At 31.6% G+C, this 27,776-nt stretch overlaps 1 protein-coding gene across 6 annotated transcripts in view; it reads right to left on the bottom strand.

The window, feature by feature from the left end:
- The window catches only part of LOC129975690 (endothelin-converting enzyme 1-like), a 333,428-nt gene that overhangs the window by 19,547 nt on the left and 286,105 nt on the right, over positions 1-27,776 (bottom strand). For all 6 annotated transcript variants that reach the window (XM_056088819.1, XM_056088818.1, XM_056088820.1 and 3 more), the window contains 6 exons: positions 26,437-26,573; positions 26,042-26,273; positions 22,116-22,214; positions 21,956-22,033; positions 15,370-15,473; positions 11,005-11,066 (listed from right to left, as the gene is read on the bottom strand). In XM_056088819.1, the coding sequence (XP_055944794.1) occupies positions 11,005-11,066; positions 15,370-15,473; positions 21,956-22,033; positions 22,116-22,214; positions 26,042-26,273; positions 26,437-26,573 (712 nt within the window). The remainder of the gene's footprint in view (positions 1-11,004; positions 11,067-15,369; positions 15,474-21,955; positions 22,034-22,115; positions 22,215-26,041; positions 26,274-26,436; positions 26,574-27,776) is intronic.

Below are 27,776 nucleotides of genomic sequence, written 5' to 3'. Positions count from 1 at the left end.
CCTATATAATAACAGTTCATAATATTTTCTTTTCAAATATAGAAATAAGAGCACACTTAGAAACAGGTAGCAGTCCCTGATTTCTTCTATATCAGCTTCATTATAAAACAGATTTGAGTGTAAAATTTTAATCAACTGAATTACAAAACAAACTACTCCAGTACTGATATCTATTACCAAATTAATTTCACCAAAGTACGCATCTAATTGCCAAAAGGAAAGATAAATAGCCAACAGAAGATTTCCTATGACGTATAGTTTGAAGTCATGTGATCAAACGAACCAATCAGATTCGACTTGTGCTCGGGTGTCTTCTGAGATTGAGGCGCCTGTATAATAATTTAAAGTAACTTATTAATAATTTATGGACAAAATTAACTATCAGTTGTTTTTAAAAATTGATATTGATAGTCTAATTTTAAGTGAAAGCGGATGATAAAAGATTTTAAATATACAAAATTACTTTTATTAAAAATTTTAGAAACAAAAAGATATTAAACCTGAACAACTCTGGGTGTATAATCTAGTAGTATCATAAATGCAGCTTTGATGAATGACATCTTATCATATATCAAATAAAAAGTTTGCTTTTAATTGTAGCTTAACAATGAATATGGAGCATTCTGATTATTTAGCTGCAAGCCTGTAATGGTGGAATCATTCCAATTGTTTAGGTCGATGGCTACGCTAAAGTTTTATTTTTACGATATTTCTCGAAAATGGGAAGCTGATAGAAGGGAGGTGACTAATAATGACATAAAATATCATGAGCCTTCATATAAAATAAATATATACGGAATGGATGCTGTGGTTATGGCTGAGGCACTCTGTCATGAGGATTTTTTCCGCTTTGAGATGAATAGGGAATAGACTTGTTTGAGATTTCTTTCGAGAATGGAATGTCAAGAAGGACAGGCAGCCATTGATGATAGATCTAGGAGTCATGACATTTTATATAAAATTAGAGAAATTGAACAAATGGTTAAAGAAAATAGTTTCCTAATTATGTTAATCTAGTTGTCTTTAGTGATTAGTTGGTTAACTAGGATGTTGATAATATTGAATTGCAGTTGAATCGCTTAGACATAATTTCATGCTCATGATTCCATCGCATTGTTAAACATTAAAACCGAGCAGCTTTAAGCGTCTTCCATATATTCAGTTTATTGTATATGTTACGGCCAAGGCCCGAAATACGGCCAGTTCGCGAATTGGCCGGCCAATTCGCGAACTGGCCAAGAGGTTTGGCCAAAGTCCGAAATACTTGCAATTAATGTTGTATTTTCTACTTTGGCTGGCCATTTCGCGAAGTGGCCGGGAATCCTTGGCCAAAGCCCGATGTGATAATCTATACTTATAAATAAAGCTCAATGTATGTTTGTGCGCGCGCGCGTGTGTGTGTGTGTGTTGGCGCTCTACAGTCCAAACCGTTTGACAAACAATTATCAAATTTGGCATATATATACCTTGGAGTTCGGAAATGTGCACCCTGGAGCGATTTTTTAAAATTTTTAATTAGAATTTTAATTAAAAATTAAGCGTAATTTCGGCGTTTTATCGCTATAACCAGAAAATATTACAGCACAAAATCGATTTTTGCATCAAGTTAAAGCTTTTTTTAATTAAAGCTTAAAATTTAATTTATAAATTATGCTTAGATTAAATTATGCTAAAATTTAATCTGCATGAGCACGTCAAATTAAAAAAATATATCTTTTATCAACGTGTTGCCGTCACATCGATAGAAGTTTAAATTAAAAAATAAATCAACTATTATTGCAAATTTAATAAACAAAATTGTAATTTTCTGCAGGTGTCTGTATAAAATGAAAAAAAAATGAAATAAGATATTTTCTGAAAAGTAAAAGGAGGAAAAGTTTTCTATGAGCTTTGACAATACCTATATTATTGATTCAATAAAACAATTTAATTTAAGGCAAACATAGTTTAATATACTTAGGATAATCATTCTAATCAGCTACCATCAGCTAATTTGGGGCATACATTTGCTAACAAAATGGTCTAAATTAACTAAATAATTATATTTAATATAACTTTAGTCAATAAATGCTCCGATGAATCAGGAATTTTAAATTTTTACATAGGTCCTCTATCCTTTGAATCATATTTAACAAAATATTCTTGAGACACCAATATTTTTAATAAAAATTGTTGAACTCCAACCAACTAAATCAATTACTAAAACTGACTGATTAATGAAATTTCAATATCACACTTCTATAAATAAAAACTGGCGATTTTAGATCACTTCACCGACTGTCTCAATGAAGATACGCTAATCCTCTGCAGGGTTTCTAGACAGTGATTGGCCTGTGATTAAAAAAATGATGCATAAAAACTTCATAAATTGGTCAGATTTCACTGCTGAACGACTCTGATTTCAGTTTTCATATTTAAAAAAAAGACATGGTTAGCTTTAATATAAAAAGCTTTTATATTGATTGCAGTTTAACATTTCCACTTTAGTTTAAAGTAGAAATTTTATGGGTACTGACAGAACATTAGAGAAAGTAGTACAATGAAACAGAACTGTTTAAGGCCTACATAAAAGTACGACTGAATCATATAACTACCAAAATATGAAGCTCAAAAATATTTTGCAGAAAAAGCTATTAAGAGAGCATTTAGATTAATTGAAAATTTTAGCGATCATTAATACGGGTGAACCGGCTGGTCGCCAAAGGCGACTAGTGGTAAATAAATATGATGACATTCATGTATAAAATATAAATAAGGACGTGTTGTAGGAGAAATTCGACAGATGGCGCCAACAAAGAAATGTATTTAACTGATATTAATAACAAAACTATATGTCGTTCATATTTGTTTTAATTAGCCCTTATTTTTATTATTTGCCTTTGCAAAAAAATTTCATATTTTTTGAAGCGACATTTCGGGATACAATGTGATCTGGGATCTTTAACATTAGGTCCATGGAGCAGAAAAAGACTAAGGATCACCCTAAAGGTAATTGAAAACTGAATACTCAATTTGCACGCTATCACGTTGTTAAAGTATACACGTTCACTGAATAATTTCTATTATGGCTTTAATATGAGAACAGAATAACACGAGATCATATTTTTATATAATACAAGCTTATTTTTAACTCAGACGTGTCACTTATATTTGAACTCGTTTCTGAAACAGTTGCACTTAAAAAAAACAGTACACAGAAGTACTAATTTTTAAATACTTCATTTTTAACAGGGTGTAAAACAATGTGCTCTTGATTCCTTTCTTTCTACTTTGGCCGATCGTCCCCAGCCATTTCGCGAATTGGCCGGCCAAAGCCCGAAATCAAGAAAAGATCGGACATTGGCCGGTAAGTTTACAGCAACGTTGGCCAGATCGCGAATTGGCCGGCCAATTCGCGATCTGGCCGATTTCGGGCTTTGGCCGTAACATATACATGAACCTTTCTAATGGGAAAAATTCCCATTATATTATAGTGCGATTAAAAAGTAAATTCATGGCTCATCTATCTTACAATTTTCGAAGTATTGCAACTTCCTTTTTTCATACGTCTTGCAAATCACATAAATATTATATAGAATCCTTCTTCCTTAGATTTCAACAAATAAAGACAATTATAAGATCAAATATTAATATACTTGTTTTTATATTATCAGGAAAAACCTTATATCTGAAACACTTTCCTGATAAACACCACAATATTATATTCTTATTTTAAATTTAAAAATTCCATAAAAATATTGCTTGGAAGTTAAAATAATACACAGACCTACGAAACTTATCAGATGATTATTGTTTGGGCTGAAGGTCTTTACTTAGAAATAGTTTTTAAAAATTTCAATTAAATTTTAAATAAATTATAATTGAGAGTTTAACGTTTATCCTCTGTAGCATTTTATTGCAAAAAAAAGCAAAAAAAGAAGAAAAAATAGCCATACACGTCATTAAAATTTAAAATTAGTTTTTCAATAAGAACAGTTTCTTTCCGTAATTTTTTTTTGCTCTAATTTTAATAAATTCCTCAAAATGGTTAAAAATTATATTTAATAGCTTTTTTTTACTGTTTTAGCAATGAAATTTATCTTCTTTCCCCTTTACATCGATATTATTGTTGTTGTCGTGTCCATGGAAATGCAAAGAGTGACGAAAGAAAGTTTCAGATATTGTCAAAGGTCCGCAGCCGCCAGCTATGATGCTTCAGAACTGTAAAGGATCTCCCGAAGTGGATCCATCAGCGGTAACCAGCTAAGCTTTAAGATATCTGCGGTAATAGATGGGCACTCGAAGATGTGTAAGGATCTTATCCCATCAGGAAGAATCTTCTTTCCCTTATTCTGGTTTGTCCTTAATCTAGCTAGTGTAGTTGTTATATTTCTAGGGAAATCAAAGACTTCACAGAGGGCTGATTTATAAGTCTACATCTGGCCCCAGCGTTCGCTACTGCAAGTGTGAGGGTGGAACTAGGTTGGACAAGATTTCGTGCCTCTTTGGCCAAGCATCCGCACACTCATTATCCTCGATGTTTACATGTGCGGGTGCCGGCGTCCTAGTATAGGGGAGTCCGGTATAGGGGTAGCGTGTCTTCCCCATGATCTGGGCGTCCCGGGTTCGGGCATGGTTGTTCTTCTGTATTCTATCTGTGAGGTGAGTGAATGTACCCCCCAAAAAAGGGATTGTACACACGAATGTGATGCATGAAGTAGCTAAGTTGTACTCTTGGCCCTAGTTGGCGCTACTGAAAAAACAAGAGATGCTCTTTTGGCTTAAATTGCTGACAGATAACTGCTAGCGGGCTTGTAAAGTGCCATAAGTCACAACAACAACACAATAACATGTGCGGGTATACACTGCAGGACACAAGATTTCCTATTGCAATACAGTTGATCAAGAAAGTCATTTATAGTAGAGGTTATGTCTGTGTCACCATTTCCGATGGCCTCTATGGCCGATTTAGAGTCTGAGAAAACAATCAGTCCCCCAGCAAGGTCCACAGCTTGAGAATTAGTCAAGTAAAAAGTTAGGGCTTCTTTGATTGCCAAAAGTTCGCTGGTGAAGTTGAAGGCAATCAATTGTGATTTTTTCACCACCATGAAGGTTAATTGTGATTTTTCACCACCTATTCTGCCTCTGTTGAGGGATTTATCTGAAGAACCTTTGGTGAAAACATCTGCCAGCTTCTCCTGGGACAGCTTTTATATGGGTTCAAGACCCTTTTATCTTCTTTACATTGATATTAAAAGCAGTTTTTTTGTGTGTATAACTAATCGATTTTATGACTAAAAGGAAATTTTTTTTTAAAAATTCGAAGTATCAAAATAGAAATTCAAAGTAACTAGTCATAACAATATTGTGCTTCTAATACTTATATCTCTATTTTATTTTTAAAATTTATTTTGAATTTCATGGAGAATTAATTTCGTCTCAAAGCTCCTGAATATATTTCTAGTAATAAGAATAGTAAAAAGCATTCCGATTCAAAGCATTTTTTAAAAAATATGTTAAAGTGCGAGAAAAAAAAATTGTGCGAAATAATATTTGCATTAACGGAACACTTAATTTTTGCCATTTTAAATGGATGTAAAATTACTTTTGTGAAATCAATTCTCCAATGCCATTACGGAAAACATTATAATATAATTAATTTATTTATAATTAATTAATTTATAATCAAAATTGAAAAAAAATTCTTTAATGGGCATCTATCTGCAAAAGAGCAATTACGTGCCAAATTTGATAACTCTAGATTCAATATTCTGCTATGTAGAGGAATCTGGAAGATTTTTTTTCCATCACACATGTGGCATGCAGCAATTTTCTGAAAGTAATTCTGTTACAAAAAATTTGTCTGATCGGTGTATAGAGAACAGTTCAAATGTGTCAGTAATGAATAAAGGTTCTTTATTCTGCTCGAAAACACGAAACGCAGGTAATAAAACACTGACGAAGTGTGTACTAAATAATAAAGTAGACACAGAGAGAACCGGTTGTAAAATATTACCTCAAAAAGATAAAGTACTCGACCTCTTATAATTCTCGACTCAGCACGTATACTGACTAGATCCGACACTGCATTGTAAAGTTTCCATTAAAGGGCGTTAAATGTTCCAGAGCAAACGCTGGAACTCGAGTTCTAATGGAGCTATTAACAAGATTCTCGAACATTCTAGGTCTTTTACTTTTATCACCCAAGTCATAAATTTGTCGCCAAATATCGCCAATATCGAGTGTTATTGACCCCGAATTCATTGAGCATCCGCTAGAGCTAAATGTAAAACCTTCTTCTTAACCAGGAAACTAACTGTGCAAGGAAGCAATATTACAAATTCACAATAGTATTATGATGTTAATGATGTAAGGATAGATGTATCTAAACATTATTATGCCACAAAGTTTCGTATTAAAAGTTTAAATTTCCTTTAATTAAAAAAAAAAGTGAAAATATGTGAATTCTAAAATTTCTTTGCAAATTAAAACTTTTTAGTTCTTGAATTATTAGCAGAAAAAAAAAATGATTCTGATGCGAATTACAATGTTTATAAGAATCAGAATGAATAATAAAAAAAAAAAATAGAAGACATCATATAATGCAGCAATTAAACGCTTTAAGATTAAATTCATATATAAAAAGCACTTTCTTACTATAAATTTAAAAAAAAAAGCAGCTTAAAAGTTAAGATTTCGTAAAATTTTCTAAACACATTGCACAAACTTTTTCCAAATTAAAGACATAACACTTAGAAAATAATTTTCTAAATTTTTTGTTCTTTAATACAAAAACAAGACGTAGTAATAAAGAAGACACCAAAAATGACTAGAGATTCATACAAAAATGAATTTTCTATCAAAGTTATGATATTTGCTTTTTTCAATTTTTTTTCTTTTATTATACTAAAGGAAGTAAAGTGGGTTAATTAATGTTTATCGTTATTATGAAAGTTTTCCGCTTTAGATAATTTTTATACGTTTTTTTTAAAATTAAACTAGTTGTTAATGACTAATAAAATTATAACATTCTAAGCAAGGGTCGGATATTAATTCCTGTGGATGTTTGTTGAAAAACAACCATTAAATGTTTAAATAAATTATTTTTTTCCAAAACTTTACCTTTTCTGCTTTGAGAGCATGTATTTGAAATTAAAAATGAAAAAATTGCAAAATTTTATTTTATAAAATGCACTATTTTTTAAAAACTTTATTTAAAGCTGAGTTTTGATGTAGAAATAGTTAGAGGGTTTAAAAAAATGTTTAAAGTAAAAAAAAAAAAAAAACTATTCTTTGCATTTAATTGAGCGTTGATTGGTGCTTTTAAGATTGTGTTATTATTATTATTGGACTTTTTTCTCTCCTGTTTTAAGTGCATTTTAAAGCAATTAAGGAATTTTATATGAGACAAGGAGCAGGTTTATGAAAAGTTGTTGAATTTATTACTAAAACTTAAATTCTTTTATGAATTTTAAAAATAATATTGGGTTTCATTTATTGAATTGCCATTATAATATTTAAATATAAATGCAATCAGAGGGATTGGTCTTTCTGAAATTTTCTCATATACTCCCCAATAAAGATGTTTTCTCCCCCCTCCTTCCTTCGTCCTAGTGTTTCACGCTAATGGCCAAGGCGTGATCACTATGACAACACAGATGTTTACTTTCAGAAACCCATTCATGAAAGTTTCATAATATAGTAAAGAAAACTTGTACTTGTGTATTAACTGCATGACATCGATGAAAAATAGTTACGAAAGGTTGATCATTGGAGTGAATTTTGTGTTTTACAGAATCTGGCGTTCGACCTCTGGCGATCTGTTTTTCGGTGATTAATTGCTAGCATGTGGTTAATACACAGGAGACAAGAAAATGGAATTTGTATTCTGGACGCCTTTGTTTTCTCGATTGATTTAAAACAAAGTTTGTCACAATAGGCAATTTTAGTTAAAAGATTACATAACGAGTTCCATTTATTTAAGTCATTGCATTTTTTGCTTTTTTCGTAAACGTAGTATAAAGTATAGTCATTTAAACAAAGATTTGAACTCGACATTTTGACGAATCTCCACGTTTTAAATCACTTTGAGTCCAAAAAACAAATTTTTGGAAAATGCTCTTTTGTCTGTATGTCTGTGATAAAATAGAGTATAAATATTAAAAAATAACTTAAAATTCGTTGTACTGTCTATACACCAAATTTGCATATTTCTCTCAAATTTTGAGCAAAATCAATTTAGAGGAAGTCCGTCTGTCCGAATATAAGATAACACGATAATTACAAAACGAAGAGAGCGATAAATAATACAATAAATAAAATTAATAATAATTTAAATAAACGATAAATAAAATTCTCAACACCGATTTAAAGTCTATAGTATAGACATCGCTCACATTTTGAGTTAAATCCAACGATGGGTTGACTTTCTGCCATTCTGTTCTTTCAGAAACATGTAAACGCGATAATTAAAACAGCATTGACTCAAATATATTAAATTAGGTATGAGATTTTGTGACGGCAAGTGCAGCTTTGTGACAGATTTTTGTTTCAATCGATTAAGAAATACACGTATATAGTATGAATTCGATTTTTGCTTACTAGTTCCGCATGTCAAGTATTCATCGCCAAATAGCTCACTATAGATAAGTAAAAATGCTAAATTCACGCCAAAAATCCATATTTCATGACTATTGTGCGCCAATGCCATGTAAGGTGTTCTCTGACATAACAAGTTTATTAGAGAGTGTGCAAGAAAGTTTTAAGGAGACCACTGCAGCTGGGTTTCCCTTAATTTTATTTATCTATCTATATGTATATATTTATCGTGTTCACTTGTACTGAGACAAATGGGAAGACAGTCTTTCTGTGAATGAACAATGTTTAAAATTTGATTGAAATAAACAAATCTGACTTAAAATTTATATAACAAATTTCATTCGTTTAGCTCAAAGCATTTTTGAGTTATAATGTCCACAGACAAACAAAATACTAAAAATGGACGTTTTGGCTTAGGACGATTTGAAACGCTGAGATTCCCCAAAATTTCGAAATTAGATTCCTTTGAGGATTACAGTACTTATCCGTAGAATACTTTTTATGCGAGAAAATAATAAAGATGAATGTGTCTGTATGTCTACAAGAATAATTTCTACAGGGTAAACAGTTTGACCTAGCAGTACCAAACTCGTCACAAACGTACTTTGGAGTGTGGGAATTTGCATCACAGAGCAATATTTTGAAATTTTAATTAATTAAAAATTAAGTGAAATTCCGGGGTTTTATCATGACAACTGCAAATTTTGTCATTCAAAAATTGATTTCCATACCATTTGAATGCTTAAAAAAAATGTTTTTTTTTTTCTTTTTTAAGTTACCAATTTAATTGTCTCACAAATATTTCTTGAATTATTAAAATTAAAAAAATATTTTTTGCCTAAATTTCAAAAATAGATTACATTATTATCCTGAAAATTTAAATTATTTTTGAAATATAATCAAATATTTAATGGTGTGATTTTCCCCCATTGGTGAAAATCAAGAACGAGGGATACTGTGCAATTTACATGAAGAATAAATAAATAAATAAAAAAAATTAAATTACTGTATCTCGAAAGTTAGAAGATAATCATAATATCGTTGTCATGTAATAAAATTGTTTTCTCTTAGAAAGATTCATGTACAAAACGAACAGAACATATCTAAGATTAGTAAAATAACACAGTTTTAATACTGTTACAAATCTGTAATGTTGCTTCCCAGCACAGTTAGTTCAATCATTAGAAAGACGGTTTTACGATCAGCTCTGTTGGATGCTGATCGGATGCCGAATCGGTGATCCCAGGGCATCGCGACTTGGTAACTTGGTATTTGTTAACTTTGAATGACTTTGAACTATGAATTTGGTAACTTTGGCGAGAAAATAGATAATACTACAATCTTTAAGAATTTTTTCTCAGCGAATAGAAGCTGAGATACGCTTGATTGTTCAAGAACCTTCTTTGCCCGGCCTCGGGAACTATAAAAGGCCGGTAGTCCAAGCGGAGGACTGTTGTGTATAGAGTCGTCGGGAGGTTTAGAGTCGCATAGCGAGTCAACGGCGAATAGTTGTATCAGTCCAACGAAGCGCAATGTTGTGTTGAACTCAAGAGTTTGCTGCATTGAGTTGTGTGCCGAATCCTGGTATTTATTGTAGAGCAGCATAGAGTCGTGTGTGGATAGCCAGTCGTGTATTAGTGAGTCGGCAGTTGGATATAGCTAAAGCGAGGAGACAATGGAGAAAAGCAGGTGTTTGGAGAGACAGTAGAATGTAGCTACGCTGATTCCCTCCTCCTGCTGAAGTCTGCCTGGCCGCTTTGTGTGTTGCGTTTGTTATTACTAAAGATAATTACTTGTGGCTGCTGTGTTTGCTTGTGTATGTCTTTGCTGCGCATTTGTTGTCTGCGTATTCTTGTCTTCGTGTTAATAAAAGTCATCATTTGTTACTGAGGACTGTTGATTGTGTTTCTTCATCGACTAACAAATACGAAAGAACCCGAATTCACAAGAATATTTATGACAGTTTGAGGATTAAAAATAAACTGTTGTCTGAATCCTGGACATGAAATTATAATTCAAAAGATTAATAGAAATTTAATATAGCGAATATCTCCGAAGAAATAGATGGTCCCAGGGGATACGGACGAGGCTATTAGTTGTAAATAACCTTAAAATTATTGTTCCAATTATCCTTAATCTTTTATAAATGTTTAATTGCAATATCAAACTTGATAAATCAATTGTTAGTAATGCATTGTACAATAATAGAAGATGGCCCATTTTGGCATTCCAAAATTAAAAAAAAAAAAATGCATTTATTAATGATATATTGTATACTCGATTAGAACTAGTTCAGTTTAGCATAACAAAATAAGACATTTATTATTAATAATGTATTGATTCATTCAAAATTGTAAAGTGATGTTTAGTCACAGGACTGACATTTGTGATATACACATTTTTACCTTAGGAAATAACTTAACTTACTAACTGCATTTCCAGTTGCCTCATAGAATGCATTCACAACAAGAGGTTGCACAAACCAGTCTCTGAAATGGAAAAAAAATTATCAAGTAAATAAATAAACCAAATTTGTTTTCGTTTAGTTCGTTAAAAACAAGTTTTTGAACGAATGTTTTAGGCAAATTACTACGTTCATTTCAAGGCTATGAAAAGACTGAATCTTTTTAAATCTAGAAAGGTACAATCAAGAATCTTAGAAGATATAGGATTCTTTTTCAAGAATGATTAATTTAAGATTCATTTTCTATATAGGTCTCTTTTCAAGATTAATTTCCTAGCCTACTACTGTGATAAAAGAATTATCTGAAATACAGCCATAAAATTACAGATATCAATATATTGTTCAATATTTATTACATTTCCTTCAAAGTTGATTCATGACATTTCTGAAGTCGAAGTTCGAAAGTTTAAGTTCGACCTTTTCTAGAATTGTAAAGCACTTTTGCCACACATTCTCTACCTTCAAAACATGCTTCGAAATTATTTCTGTCAAACTGCTCTAGCGTTCGAAGCGATTTTTTTGTATTTTATCGGTAGATTCAAAGTGGTGATCAGAAAAGAAGCGGTTTAAGCAGTGGAAGAAAAGTTACGAGGTGCCATATCTGGATAATACAAAACTCAAGCAGCCATATTTGTTGATGATTTTATGAAAACTCTATGAAATATTTTGAATGAAACGAATTTTTATGTTCAGAATATATTATGAGATGATGCATTATCTAATGGAACACCTATGAGTTATCGCGTTACAATTCAGGTTATTTTCTATATACGAATTTGCTTAATAATGTCTACAATAGTTAAACGTTCGACTGTAAAATAATTCTTATGTATGAATTCTCTAATTTGAACGATACGCTGATGATTAGGTAAAGCGTATATTCGATGAAGTGTAGACGACGAATATAGATGTAGTGTAGTACAAGATGAATTCTTTTCATTTTTTAAAACATTTTATGTCGTTAAAATATTCTTCTCTCAGATAAAAAAGTTGTCTTTAAGGTCTTTTTGGCAACATTTCGGATATTTTATTGCAGAAATTATATAGAAGAAGCAAATTTTAATGTATATTTTTTGCTGAATTAATTTCCATACTTTGAAAAATAGATCAAAATCGTCGAAAAAAACACATTAAAATTTTTGCAAAAGATATGTTAAGATTAATTCATACATCTGAATCATCAATTAATTATCGTCTGAAATCAATAAGTTAATTTAATTTCAGGCGATAATATGAAATTAGCGTTCACCAGATGCGCATATATAAAAAATATTTAATAACTATTTGCAAACGATTTCTTGTTCTTGTGCAATTTAAATAGAACATTTCCAATATTTTTTTATTATATTTTATTCTTAAAGGCTTCGAAATTGAATTCAAGTAACAGCTATTTTGATTCAGAATTTTACCGTTGATATCTTCCTTTGCGATATTTAGAGACGATTCTTAGTAGAAAATGTAGAAAGATATCTGCATCTAGGGATTGCAATACCGGACCAAAAGTTCAATACCGGTATTCGGTATTTTTTAGATCTTAATACCGGGATACCGGTATTGGAAATTTTAGGAAAATAAAGAAAACACGGGTGTTTCTTTGTTTTATTTACCAGTTTTATTAGAGAATGTAAATATCACAAAAATAATTTGTAGCATATAAATTATAACGGTTTATAAAGAATCACAAAAAAGTAAAGGAACATCTTCTTTATTTCAATCACAAAAAAAGTGCTGTTGTTGTTTCTGATCCAAAGTGGAACAGCTGCACTATACCACCTCCATGAAACCAAAGATCTCTAAAAAGTCCAAAAACAATAGCGGATCCCTTAAAATCTCAAAAATCGTAAAATATAAACATTTAAGAATATGATTGTGAGAGGCTTGATCTGCCTTGCACCAAGGACATTCAGCAAAGATCCTCCGTCCGTGTTGGAAGATGAGGGATTTGGTGTGTCCACTTAAAAAACGAGAGATAGCCGTTTGCTTTTTTCTAGAGATATTCAGACGGTGACACCAATCGGGACTTTTACCAAAGTACCAAGGGTGAGCAGGTGGGATTCTCCAAAGTTCACTCGACTCCATCTTTTTTGATAGAGGAGATTTCAGAATAAGTTAGTGTTGCATCACCATGAAATATGTCTGCTTAGGCAGTCTTAGCTAAATTATCCGCTATCTTATTACAATTTAAACCAACATGTGAGGGGACCCACTGAAAGTGTATAGAGTGTTCAGCAGAGAACCTGGCAATAATAATGTTTAGATAAACAAAAAAGTGTTAACATCACTATTCAGTCTCTGGTACTATTACAAATTTTTGAAATGTGATCTTAACATAATGCATCAATTGTACTGTCATTAAGCCTGGAATGTAATTTTGGGCAAAAATTATCAGCTGTCGAAAGCGCTCTTTCGGCATCTACGATAGTTGGTGGTACTGTTAGCAATTTGTGATATACTTTTTCCAAATATTTACTTCTAAAATATCTCATCTTCAAATAAATCGATTACTCGTCGGATGGTTTTGGATATAGCTGATTTCTGTATTGTATTTTGGTTTGTTGAATATTTTTTATTTATCGCTAATTCTAATTTTTGTTCAAGGGACAATTCCTTTTCACTGTCGACATTTGTGCCATGATAATCTCCGATAACTGTACCAAATTCTTCTGAATGGGAACAGGTTTGTGGGTAAAAAAATTTTAAGAAAATTTATTATAAACTTGATCAGATTTGAATTGGTTAGTCTCTTTTCTTCTTTTTCATTTTTAAAATAATTATAATTATGTAAATACCGTAAGACATTTTCTATTTCGGTATGCCTTTCTTCTGTGGGATTTTTCAATGTAATATATAATTCTTCAGATAGTGATGTTTGCTGTTCTTTCAATGACTGTAACATGAAATTTATTGTTGCATTCGCTGTTAATAAATTAGAATCTCTCCGACATAATGCCTCAACTGCCAGTTTTAATATTAGTTTATATTAAGTTATAACAACCTGTTCTGGATATTAAGTCGAATTCACTATCTGAAAAATTAATTTGCTGGTTTAAGTTGATTATTGCTTTTTGGATTGGATATATCAGTTCCAAAAAACGTTCCATCATTAGGAGTAAACTTCTCCAACGTGTTTTGAATCTCCTCCTAAACATCTCCTTTCATCTTTCCTCTCACTCCTATTTTGTCAAAGTAAACGCAAAGTTGTGCGAAAAAGGTGGAGGCTTTAACAATCCATTGTCTTTCAGTATTTTATCACTTCTCTTGATTGTACGATGCAACTTTGTATTCACAGTCTAATTAATTTCGCCCGTTAGGGAGACATAAAAACAAAAACGTATACTATTTTGCTATGTTGGCGATCCCTGAACAATTTCAAAAATTACAAGACAATTTAAAAAATTTCTATTAAATACCGAAAAATCGGTATTTAAACTTATGAATATCGGTATTATAAAATTGTACAAATGGCTCAAAATACCGGTATTCGGTATCCCGGTATACCGGTATAGCAATCCCTAAATACATCTATATCTCCTAATTGAATTCCATGTGCATAGCACAATTGCTGATTTGCACCAATCAACTTTCCAACTTTTTTCGTAACTGTTGCTCCATCAGTCGTTATGGATACAATTTCGTTTTTCGGGGATAATCCATGTTTCGCTAATTTAGATTTAAGCAATTAATTAAGCCATTAATTAGCTAATTAATTTGGCCCGTTAGGGAGACATAAAAACAAAAACGTATACTATTTTGCTATGTTCGCGATACCTAAACATATAGTGGAGACAATTTAAAAAATTTCTAGTAAATACCGAAAAACCGGTATTTAAACTTGTGAATACCGGTATTACAAAATTGTACAAATGGCTCAAAATACCGGTATTCGGTATCCCGGTATACCGGTATTGCAATCCCTATCTGCATCCAAGCAATTCTGTAAGATGGATCATTACTATTTTCATATTTTATTAATGAATAACATTCCAGTCTGGTATTTTTAAAATCTTTTTTTCCAGAAAATAAAATTGTCTTGCAATTATTTTATAAATTAATGCTTCAAAATCTTAATTTAAAGCTGTATTAATATTATTTTAAAAGCTGTACTATACAATGTTTTATATTTGCTTTAAAATTTATTGTATATCTATTAATTTACATTTATTTCGAATAATAAATAATTTTACTCTTTTTTCTTATTTAAACGAAGAAAATATGTTATATATATATAGGTATTCTCAAAAGCTTATAAGATATATTTTAATTATTCTGCCATGTTTCCGATATGTAATAATTTATTAAAAGTAGAAAATAGTATGCATTGCTTTTACCTTTCTTTGTCAACCGTTCTTGTCATTTTAGTCAATTCTTTTATGACTTCATAACGATTCATTTTAAGAATATTATCCAGAAAATGTTCTTCAGAAATTTCAAGCTGAAAAAAATGGGATCAAACAGTTACAATTAATTCTAATTTACTATTTATTATGAACAATGATATATTCCACAATACACTGCGAAATAAATTAAAATCAAGTTCTTAAACTTTCAATCCGATGCCAGCATCTATAAATATTCAAAACACGAAGAATAAAATGAACATGAATTTACTTTAAAAATCATCAATTCAAAATTCACTAAGATTTCAAATTTTAAGTCTTTTCATACAAATTCTAATATTAAGCATTGTTATAGTATTAATAATGCCAAATTTTACATATTTTCTACTATTGCCAAACATGCTAGCTATAAAGATTTCGATTGTTTAGTCCTATAATTTCGAGTTTTATAACATAAGCAACATAAGAAAGAATCCAACGAATAAGAAAGAATATTTTGGGACTACCATTTTTTATTTTATCGAAAATTGCAGATTATGCTGCCAAATATTGTTCTCATAAAACGAAACAAATTCTTCTTCAAATTGAACAAAACTATAGGAAAATTTATTGAAGAATATTTAAAATTAATTGGTACAAGTACTGAATGAACATATCTATATAGATAAGATAAAATTCGGTGCTCAGATTTAACAACGATCTGCCAAGGTACTTGTCAAGTTTTCAGCCAAATCCAGCTACGAATTGACTGCCGTCTGTCTGTACTTTCAGGAACATGCAAACGCCATAATTTAAAAGACTTAATAGAATTTTAAGACTTAAATATATCAAATTTAGTACGGTATTTTGAGAATACAAGTGCAGTTTTTTATTAATTTTGTTTCAATCGGTTGAGAAACAAGTATCTAAAACACTCATTCGGGGTTTGAATGCAGTTAACGCATGCCAGGAATTAATCGCCAAATAACTCGCCTAGGGTGATTCAGTAAAGGTGCTAAATTCGCGCCAAAAGTTAAGATTTCGTAACTGTTATATGCCAAAACCATGTAAAACGTTTTCTGGAATAACAAGTATATTAGAGAGTATTCGAGAAAGTTTTAGAAAGACAATTTCCACTGTTTTGTAAATTATTGTATCTGAAAATTTGTGATTTGGTTTCTGAATTTGAATTGATTCCTAATTATATTGCAGTATCAGTTTTCATTTTTGTGTTTATTTCATACAGAATTAAAGTAAATAATAGAAGAAAAATTTAAAATAGTTTATTTCCCCTTTATGCCGGCATCCAGGCATAGGGGTAGCGCGTCTTCCCCGTGATCTGGGAATTCTGGGTTCGAGTCCCGGTTTCGGCATCGTTGTTCTATATGTGAAATGTGTGAATGTGTCCTCCTGTAAAAAGGGGTTGTGCAAGCGAATGAGTGATGCGTGAGAAGCAAAGTCGTGCTCTTGACCCTAGTTGGCACTACTAAAAAACAAGAGACGCTCCCACAACGGTTTAAAATCGTTGTCTTCGCAACAGCGGGCTTGTCCATGGCAAGTGTCATAAGAAACAACAACATTTCCCCTTTATATCCCCCTTATCATGGTCTATATTTCATGAATAACATTGGTATTTATCTTTAAAATAACTTTTATTTATTTGATATTCATTGAAACTGAGATATTAACTTTAATTACAAGTTGATAAGTTATCTCAGCAAGTAAGTTAATAAATTATCTAAACAAGTTGATAATTAGAATCTAATGTTATTTAATGCATATTCCTGAAGTATTATTGGCTGAATTTCTCTAGACAACCATTAATATTTTCCAATGTCTCTGTTTGGATTATTGCCAACATGAATAATATTTACTTTCTCCCAGTCGAATCGGAATACTAAATAACAATAAATTAGAATTTAAGACTTATTGATAATAATGTGATATAATATTTATATCAAGTTATGGCATTAGTTCAGGAATGAAATAATGGAGCTTTTGAAGCTGATTAAAGCTTTTATTTATATTTAGTAAGTTAAAAAGATATTCGAACATCATTTGTTCTTATTACTTTATAACAGAGATAACCTAAGAGTTTCTAACATTTTTTTGCATTTAATAAAACTCGATGATAAAAGATAATCATTGTGAAGACAGTTGAATGATGTATTTGAATGATGTATATTTGTTAAAAATCGTCTGGAATTTGTATGAAATTCAATCTACATTAATTTTTTTTCTAAGAACATTAGCAATCAATGAAAAAAAAATTAATGATAAAAATATAAAATTATTTCTGAAATATTAATGAAATTTATCTGATGAATGAATAATTTTAATAGATAAAAGCAGAAATTTTAGTGAATGACGATGGCAATGAAGCATCTCAAAGCATTTGATGGTATCTCAATCTTGGTATTTTTGGATGGTATCTTTGATGGAATCTTGGATGATATCTCAAGGCATTTCTTTTGAAATAGTTCAAGGATGTTGTTAAAAAAAAGGCATAAAAATTTAATTAAAACTTTTTTTATTAAAGTATGCTTCTATTAATCTATTAAAAAAACTTTTACTTACTTCGAATTTTTCTCGCCATTAATTTATAATTTATTATTATAAATAGAACAAATTTTAACTTTAATTGGTAGATGTTTTACATGCTACTGGTATGAACTTTCTTTTTGTTTTAATAATTAGTTGTGACTGTTCTTTTATAGTTTATATTAAGTTACTGTAGTTTTCGCTTAAATTGGAGGTAGTATTTTTTTGTAATTTATTGTTTTATTTCTGTAAAAAATGGCCTATCTCTTGGGCCTCAATTTCAGGGGATTTTACCGGTCACGAGAGGTCAATATTGTTGGACAAAAAGCAAGACCCCTCACAGAAAAAATCCCTTGTTTTGAATCTCTGTTTGAGGGTGACTCTTCAGAAAGTCTTCAGGCCGGATTCTTATTTTATTTTTGATTGTTCTTTTGATTCTATTTTTATTCCTTTTTATTTTTATTAATTCGGTTATGTTCATCGGTGTTTTAGTAGTAGCAGCATTGGCGCTCTCTAAATACAATTGCGCTTTTTTTAGTTTGATTCAGAAATAATTTTAGTTTTTTAGATTGTTTCAAAAACAGTTTATAATTGGAATTTTCATAATGCTTATATTTTTGATTACACACACACACACACACACACACACACACACACACACACACACACACACACACACACACACACACACACACACACACACACACACACACACACACACACACACAGTGGTGTGCAAAACTTAAGCAACAATGTAAATTTTTAGCTGGTAGCCATGAAATTGCAGAAAAGGGGTTATTGCGATCAGTACAATGAACACACAATTATGTAGTAGAAAGGTGATGCGTATGCAAATGTTAGGAACAAAATGTCATAGGCGACGTGAGTGTATGCAAAACGCGTACAATGGGTGCTAGCAGCTCAGGACTACGAAGAAAGGAAGAACGGAGGCGAAATTAAAGACATTCACTGCAAGTGCGAGTGAGCTCTTTCGTGAAATATGGCTAGAAGAAATAACCTGGATGAATTCACACGTGGAAGAGTGATCGGAAAGCTGGGGGAGGCGTGCAGTTTCACAAATATAGCTGAAGAAGTTCGTAATCAATAAAAGTTTCGTTTCGCGCGCTTGGAAAGCCTTCCAAACCGTAGATACAGCTGTTAGAAAGGTTGGTGGGAGCCGCACTTTGAAAACAACTGCAGTGACTGACCGATATATCCTCCCGCAGGCGAAAAGAGCCCGATACCGGTCAGCAAGCGCCACTGCTCAGCAACTTTGTATAGCAAAAGGGAGACAAGTGTTGCTGTTTATTGTGGTCAGACGCCTTCACAAAGGTGATCTATTTGCCTACCGTGCTGAACGCTGCATTCCTTTGAAAGCAGGCCATCGGTGGCACCATTTAGAGTGATGTGAGGAGCACAAAAACTGGACATCTCATTAATGGAGTCGTGTCCATTGAGTCTCTATACTAATGAGAGTCATTTCTGAGCCACAAGTGATTTTCAACGTCAGTTGATTTAGAGAGAGGTCGGGACACGGTTTCATCCCAGTAACATCACGGAAAGACCGCTTTCGGTGATCCTGGAGTTGTCGTTGGGAAGGCATTCTGCTGAACGGGTGGACTGAACTCTATGTTTTCGACAGTGGCTCTGTAACCGGAGATAGCTATTGTAAGGAGGAGATCCTTCCCCATGTGCGTCTGTTCCGAGGTGCTATTGGACCGGACTTCGTTTTTATGAAGGGCAATGCATGGCCATGTGGACCTCTGAGGTTCAGCAGCTACTGGAAAGTGAAGATATTACTCGAATGGATTGGCCAGCATTCTCTCTTGATTTAAATCCCATAGAACATATATGGGATGCTTTGGGGAGAAGCCTTGCGGCACGATTACATCCTCCGTGGAACACCCAACAACTGAAATAAATGCTAATTGAGGAATGGACACTCTTACCTCAAGAACTGATGGACAATCTGGTGCTGAGTATGGAGAGACGGCGTGAAGGGGAGGGCATATCTCATACTAAGGAATATCTGCTTGTTGTTTTTCCTCTTGGAATGAAAATCATGTGTAATGATACTATTTACAAACAAAAATTTCTCGCATACTCTCTAATGAACTTGCCACGTCAGAGAACACCGTGCATGACATTGGCGTACAATAGTAAGGAAATATTAACTTTTGGCGTGAATTTAGCATTTTTTCTCAATCTATCCTGTCATCCTTGGCGAGTGTTTTGGCGATTAAGCCTTGCTATACCTTTAATAGTATTGGAAAATCGAATTTGTGCTTTAGACAAGTTTTTCTCAAATGACTGGAAAAAAATTGCGCTTGTAGTCACAAAATTCCGTAGAAAATTGATATATTTAAGTAATGCGTTTTTGAATAATCAATTTTACATGTTTCTGAAAGTACAGACAGGCAGACAAACAACCCTTTATTGGATTTGGCTCAAAATTTGACAGGTGTTTGCATTATAGATATTATATCCCTATACTGAATTTTGTCTATCTAGCTTCGTTTTGTAGTTATAATGTTAAACTATAATCAAACAGCCGGACAGACAGACTTCAACTGAGTAGAATTTTCTCAAAATTTGATAGAAATGGGAAAATTTGGTGTAAAGGCCGTATACCAAATTTCTTTCGACTAGATCAAAATGTTTTTAAGTTATTTTTATCACAGACGGACAGATAGACATACATTTTCCAAAAATACGTTTTTCGAACCCAGGAAGGTGTAAAACGTGTTGATTCGTCGAATTCTCAAGTTCGAATTTTTTTGGCGATTATTGTACTTTCTTTATACTATGCATACGAGAAAGTAAAAATGATAAATTCGGGCAACTGAAGTCAGACAGTGAGAGATATTTTAAGGACTATGACACTGAACTGCCATTACAAATTAAAGCATGTTGACCCATATTCTATCTCTCTTATACAGATTATAAAAGGAGCGAACCATCTAACCGCCAAAAAAATACGAACTTGAAATTTGATGAATCTTTAAGTTTTCAACCTCCTTAAGATCAAAAAATATAATTTTTGGAATTATATTAATCAGTCTGAAATTTTGTCTGTCTGTGAAAGTAATAATTCAAGAAAAGATATGTACTAGAGAAATGAAATTTGATTTGCTTTCATTCCTTCAATTTTTCAATTTCTTTTTATACTTTCTCGTATGCATAGTATATAGTATAATCATCAAAAACTTCAAACTCGAGATTTTGACGGATCTCCATGTTTTATAGCTCCCTGAGTTCGAAAAACATATTTTCAGAAAATGTCCGTCTTAACACCAAATTTGTAGATTTCTACCAAGTTTTGAGCAACATCCATTCATTGGAAGTCTGTCTGTTCGAATATAAGTACACAAAATGAATACAACCAGTAGGTAAGATTCGGCATCCAGATTTAACCTCTATAGTGTGTATACTTGTCAGAGGGTGAGTTAAAATTAACCACTGTTTGATTGTCTGTCTGTCGCCTGTTCTTTTAGACACATGTAAACACGATAGTTCGAAAACGCCATAACCTAAATATATTAAACTTGGCATAAGAGTTTGTGACCACAAGTGCAGTTTTGTGTCAAATTTTTGTTTCAATCGATTGTGATAAACGTGTCTAAACTACAAATTTGATTTTAGGATAATATTTACCGTATTCCAGGGAATTAATAGCCAAAACACTAGCCAAGAATCACACGATAAATTCAATAGAAATGTTAAATTCAAGCCAAAAGTTAATATTTCGTAACTATTGTACCTCTATGTTATGCAAGGCGTTCTCTGACAAGTATATTATTGAGTATGCGAGAAAGTTTTAGGGAGACCACTAATGCTTTTCCTCATTTTAGGATAAAACAACTAAAATTCCTATCATTTCATTGCTTCAGTTAAAATCGTCCATTATTATGGTGATTTGTATATTTCTTGATGCGTTCTATTACCTTTATTTCTAGTACTAAACATTCTGTAGAAATGCCGTGATTAAATTACATTTAATTATCGCCTATTTAAGCTGTTTTCGCGGAAGTCCTATAAAAATTGTACATTTACTCACCCCTGAATAATCCGTGTCTAATTGTACCGGATCCAAGATATATCGTGGGTAGCCAAGTTTGGTGGTCATTGACATTACCTGTAAAATTTGGTGCACATTTGGTATTTTGGACAGCAAAAATCAAGTCATATACAAGTTATCTTTTAAAACTATTCCTTACTTTCTCTTCACATAGAATTTTCGTATCTGGATCCAACCAGTTTTGTTGTTTTATACCGCCGACAAAAGCCTGCTTTAAAGAAGTGATCAAAGACTTTACCTGAAAAATACAGAAGAAAAATTAAATATTAAAAAACAAACAAGCATTAATCTGACAATTTTTTTTAGAAATAACGTAACCTTAATCAATACTATTTTAAGTAAGGGAGATGAGTGAAAGTAAATAATTGGCAAAGAAGAAATCGACCTTCTTTTCCAGAAAAATTTCAGTGCCATTCCAAGAATACATCCATATCTCCATTTTTTAAATACATTTTTAGATTTATATATATATTTATTCTTTTTGGAATTAAAATTTTATATATTTTGGTCATGTAAAAATTTTTTTCGACTTACGCATTTTATGAATATCATTGTTGTAAATATATAATTATAAAGATCGGTTAAAATTAAAAGTAGCCACCGCGGTAACTCAGTAAAGGTCAGCTCTAGAAAAATGAAATTTTGTAGATAGCAGCATTGGTTGTTAACTTTTTCAGACAAATTTAATTTTTATTTCCTGTTGGGGTTGGTAATCTTCCATGAATTATCATTCTGACAATTCATGGAGGTTTCTAGATCAACATATTGATCAAGTTTCTCAAAAATGTTTTTGAATGAAAGGTAATTTTAATTTTTCTTTGAAAGAAATTGCGCTTTACCAGATTCCGTAACAAAATGATGACGACATTCTTTTAAATACTTTGCTCTTAGATTAATATTCGCTCTTATATTGGTAAAATGATAATTAGATGGATAACATTAGTTTTCTCATTATTTTTGTCATTTTTTAATGGTGAAGTACTAGTTGGAAATGACAAATAAATAATAGCAAGTAATTCGATCACAAGTTCGCTATTACTATAATATTCTGGAAGCAATTATATACGTAATAAAATCCAATGAAAATGAGGCAGCTTGATTTTAAAATTATATTCTAATATTTACAGATTCTTCTGAGGAAACTTACAATTCTTAAAAATGTGGGTAAAGTCGAAAAAAATGCGGTTGTTAAGTACATAAAAAGTCTATAAAGGATAAATATAAATTGCATATTATCAGAATGCGATAATTAAAACTGAAAAAAAGTTCAAAAACACCAAACGATATTCTCGCGATTATTTGAAATGCGAGATTCAATAATTAAAAGTAAAAAAGCAAACGATAAATCAGTTCTCATCTGAAAATGACGTCACTCCATAAAAACGCTGAACAATTTTAAATATATTCATGCACTATTTTGTACTAACATTATTGGTATTGCTAGTTTTTTTTTAAATGAACTACTTAATAAAATGTGAAATTAAGCCAGTTATAAATACAAGCAATAAATCCCATACTCCGTTTTCTGCATCCTCATAGTGGAAATTTCAATACCATTTTTATCTTAAATGTACATTATTTTGGTACATTTTTGATATAACATAGATCGACAAATTACATTTTTTTCCCCTTCAGAAAAGATGCGTGCATATTTCTAAAAATTTGGATGTATCCAGATCGAAAACGATTATGAAAACTTTGCGTTAGACAAAGTTCATCATATATATTAAATATCATTATAACAGAATTAGAAACTTGCGTATGAGAGCTTTACAGGCTACCTGGAGAATTGTTGAGATTTTTCTCCTAATAATGAAAACACAAACTATCTTTCAAAAACACAATAATATTTTCTGTATTGCTATTTTTTTAAAGGACATTCCAGAAGAAATCTGCTAATACAGATAAGTCCCATTTCCTTCATCAACGTATATCCGTACCAGAGACCTCCTGAAGGAAACATTCGAAATGCTTTTTATTCTTGGTGTACAATATTTATTAGAAACATTCAATTAGAGAATGTAAAAAATGTATTTTTAAATATCATATAGCACCTATTTGTTCACCTAGATTACTGCCATTTTAGGGTATTAAATGTTTAATATGGAATGCATTTTCTTAAAAAACATTTTATCTTGTTCTATACGACAGAAAAGTATGAATTCAATTGAATCAGTTTACTAAAAATTTAAAATTGTATACATCACAAAATAAAAACGAAATTAAAAATCTTAGTACGGAGTTAATGACTGGCAAAAACACGCCATTATGCGTTTTGATGGAAGAGTTTGAATTCTATCATAATATTTAAAAAACAAATTGGACATAAAACTAAATTAAAAATATTATTAAAATAAGGAGAGGAAAATTATATTGAAATAAAATTAATATTATTAAAAGCTAATCCTTGAGACTATTCAATGACTATTAATTTAAGATTATTGTTTTGGAAGATATGAACATTTGTCAAGTCATTAAGATTACCCATCTGGCAAAGGTTACGTTTAGTTTTGGGCTCGATGAAACTTTCTTTTTTTTTAAGCCTATTTCTTAATTTTTTAATACCTTTTTTCATATGATTGAATGCACTCTTTGGGGACATGAAGAAGCTCAGTCCAGCTCACTTCTAATAAGCTGTAATAATAATTAGTAGCTCTTATAATAATTAGCTAAGCATTGCATTGAAGGATATATACAGGTTAGATAATTGCATTGAAGCCATGGATTCAATGCATTTGTAAAATTCGTATAAGGATGCAATTACATTTGAATGTTGCATTGTATAATAAATAATAAGACCGATTTTTGAGCTACGTAAGTTAACGTTTTATGTATATAGATGCTTTTCTTTCAAACATTGTTGAAGAGATATTGCATTATGGTTACAAAAAATTTGAAATTATTGCGATCGACAATTTTACAATCAAATTATAGCTTGTATTGGTTTCTACAAATGTTCTGGTAATTCGTAAGACTTTATATCATATTTAATGAATTAACCCATAACTGGGGACGTTCGGTCTGTGAGACCGCTAGCGATGGATTTTCGGTCGCCTCTATTCTATTTTTAGCTCAATTGAATGGATTGACCCTATAGTTTCCTGTTTTGTGACCTTCAATACACGTGCACTTTTCCAACCGATTTCAGCGAATGCTTTTTTAAATAATTCAGTTATTTCTTTGAGCGCGGTTTCTAAGACCGCACCTCCCTGTTAGCGTCCCAGTGTTAAACAAGGCTTAGCAGATGGCGCTAAAATTTGGGCCCCGAAATATCACCCAATTTACTGATCCTATTTTGAAGTAGTGCTCCAGACACTTTTGTGTGAAAGTGATTTTAGTGATAAGGATAATTATACAGAAGAGTTTTTCGATGAAAGTCCGCATTCAACTGATTCTGATATGTATATTAAAATATAATTAATTTTTCTAGTGATAACGTATTTTGAAAAATTTATAATATATATTAATATACCAAGATTTATTAAGAATTTTTACAGAATTTATTATAGAATTTTTAGGTTGATTTTTATACTAGTTCTTAACCTGTATGTTTAAAATGCCCTAGAAAACCGTGATATGAAAGTCACACAAGCCGATACAAAAAGGGGCAATTTTACCCATTGTCAATTTTTTTATTTTCCATATAATTGTTGAATTTTACATTATAGTGTCTTCTATATACCTTCATATACTGTAAAAATAAATATGATTAAAAACGTAAAAAGTAATATGTTTCGTCAAGAATATTATTTATTGTAACATATAATTTGAGAAAAAAAATGTATGTTCCAACGCATTTACTTTTTTCAATGATAATATATTTTGAAAAATTTCCAAAACATATCTATAAATCAAGAAAAATATCTGCAAAATATACTGGCAGTTTTTCATACTAATACATTCATTAGAAAATTTAATTTGAGTTAATTAATTTAATTAAATTTAATTTGAGTGTAACTGAATGGTGTCACGTAAACCGCACTTCCCCAGTTAAGTCCTAAAATTTCACCTCCCCAGTTAAGGGTTAAATAATAGTATTTATTCTGAAAAAAAAATGAACTTTACTTCGTTTTCCAGATCTTCGCCAAATTCTTCTTTGACGTACAAAGAAGCGAGTGCCATTCCAAATCCGTCATTGACGAGGTTCACGCATTCCTTCCACCTTGCGAAGAACGTCCTCTCTTCGGATAAGTTCGGAACTTCTCGTCTGAAGTCGTAATAGAGGCGGCGAAAGTGGATATCCAGATAAGGCAAGTATTTTGCAACGAAACGCCAGGTTAGATAATTTGCCACTGTTCTGAAAAAGAAACGACCATAAGAAAGCAGCAAATAACAAAATACTGCTTAGTAACATTTATTATATTTGTTACCGCAGTTGTTGTTTACTAGCCCCCTTAAATATTCAGGCACGAACTGGGGGGCTAAGGAACGCACTGTAAACAGAACATGTAAATGCAAACCTTGGAGATGTTCTTTCCAGCAGAACGACCAGATGTCTCAAATATTTTTCACAGTGCAGAACGATGTTTAAGTCCATCTTTTCCGATGACAAGCCAATATAGTCGAAGATGTAACCCAGCAAGATCCCCCATTTGATCTGAAAGAAATCGAAATAATTCATGAATGAAAGAAGAAATTGAATAATTTCGCTATAAATTTAAAACATTTTGATGAGAGAAGAACTGAAATGAATCGATGCTATTCAAACATCATAGAAATAAATTTTGTTTTACGATTAAAAATATCGTTAGGTAGTCCATTATCTAAATATCGATGTTTTTAACTACAGATTTATTATTAATATGTTAAGCGCCGCTTTGGTCATCAGTGACCGGCACTAAACTTTCCGTTCAGGCCGCATCAGTCACTGGTTACTAACCTTAAATTTTTTGTAAAAACCGCAACAGTCGCCGGGGACTGACATTATAAAATATGATATAAAAAAAAAAATTCCTCTCTATACAAAGGTAGATTCCTCTATATCTATGTTAATATCTGGCAACATAAATTAATGATATAAGAAAGTCAAAATTAGGGAGTGAAAATCCCTTTTTAGCCCCTAACATTTAAGATATTGCAGTTACAGGAAAACTTTAAATACAAAAGTTGTTAATCCTCATGAGGCTATAATTTGGCAAATTGGATTTATTTTTCCATTTTCAATTTTAAGAAAGTTATAGCGAAATGAAAATTTCATCCACCCCCAGCATTTTCTCCTCCTTTCAGCTATATAGGTCCTTTACTTGAACCCATCCGAGATTTTTATATTTCTAACAACATATTCCAGGCCAGATAAAATCCAAGCAAAATTACTCTGTGAATTAAAAATTCACAGAAATTATCTAACTTAGTGTAAATACCAAAAACAAGATTTTACATATTTTATTCGGCGCACTTCTGAGTTATTAATTTTGATAGACTGGCCCCAAAACAAAGATAACCACAAGCGTAAAACGATCTCCTTTCCGCCATGCTTGAGTGTCCGGGTAATATGAAGATCAGACAGTAGCGACGACAAAGTCAAGGACTGAGTGAACGCATAATAGTTCCCTTTATGGTGCAGTCTGAAAGGCCATCAACCAAGAAGGAATTACAACCCGACAACATACAAAGGCAGTTCAATTCCACATCATTATCACACCTTGTCGGAAATAAGGACTTAACTGTAACCAATTTTGACTGTAAAGAACTTTCCCTTCTCGCCACCAGGGGCTCGTGGACTTTCTCTCGTTTTGACGGCAACCAACGAACACGTTTTATTCTCTTCTAACTTGTAAATATATTCTTAATCATGTAACAT

This window comes from Argiope bruennichi, chromosome 7 (genome assembly GCF_947563725.1).
Source record: "Argiope bruennichi chromosome 7, qqArgBrue1.1, whole genome shotgun sequence".
Lineage (NCBI taxonomy): Eukaryota > Metazoa > Arthropoda > Arachnida > Araneae > Araneidae > Argiope > Argiope bruennichi.
Note: the sequence above shows the minus strand (reverse complement) of the source record. Positions and strands in the feature narration are given on the sequence as shown.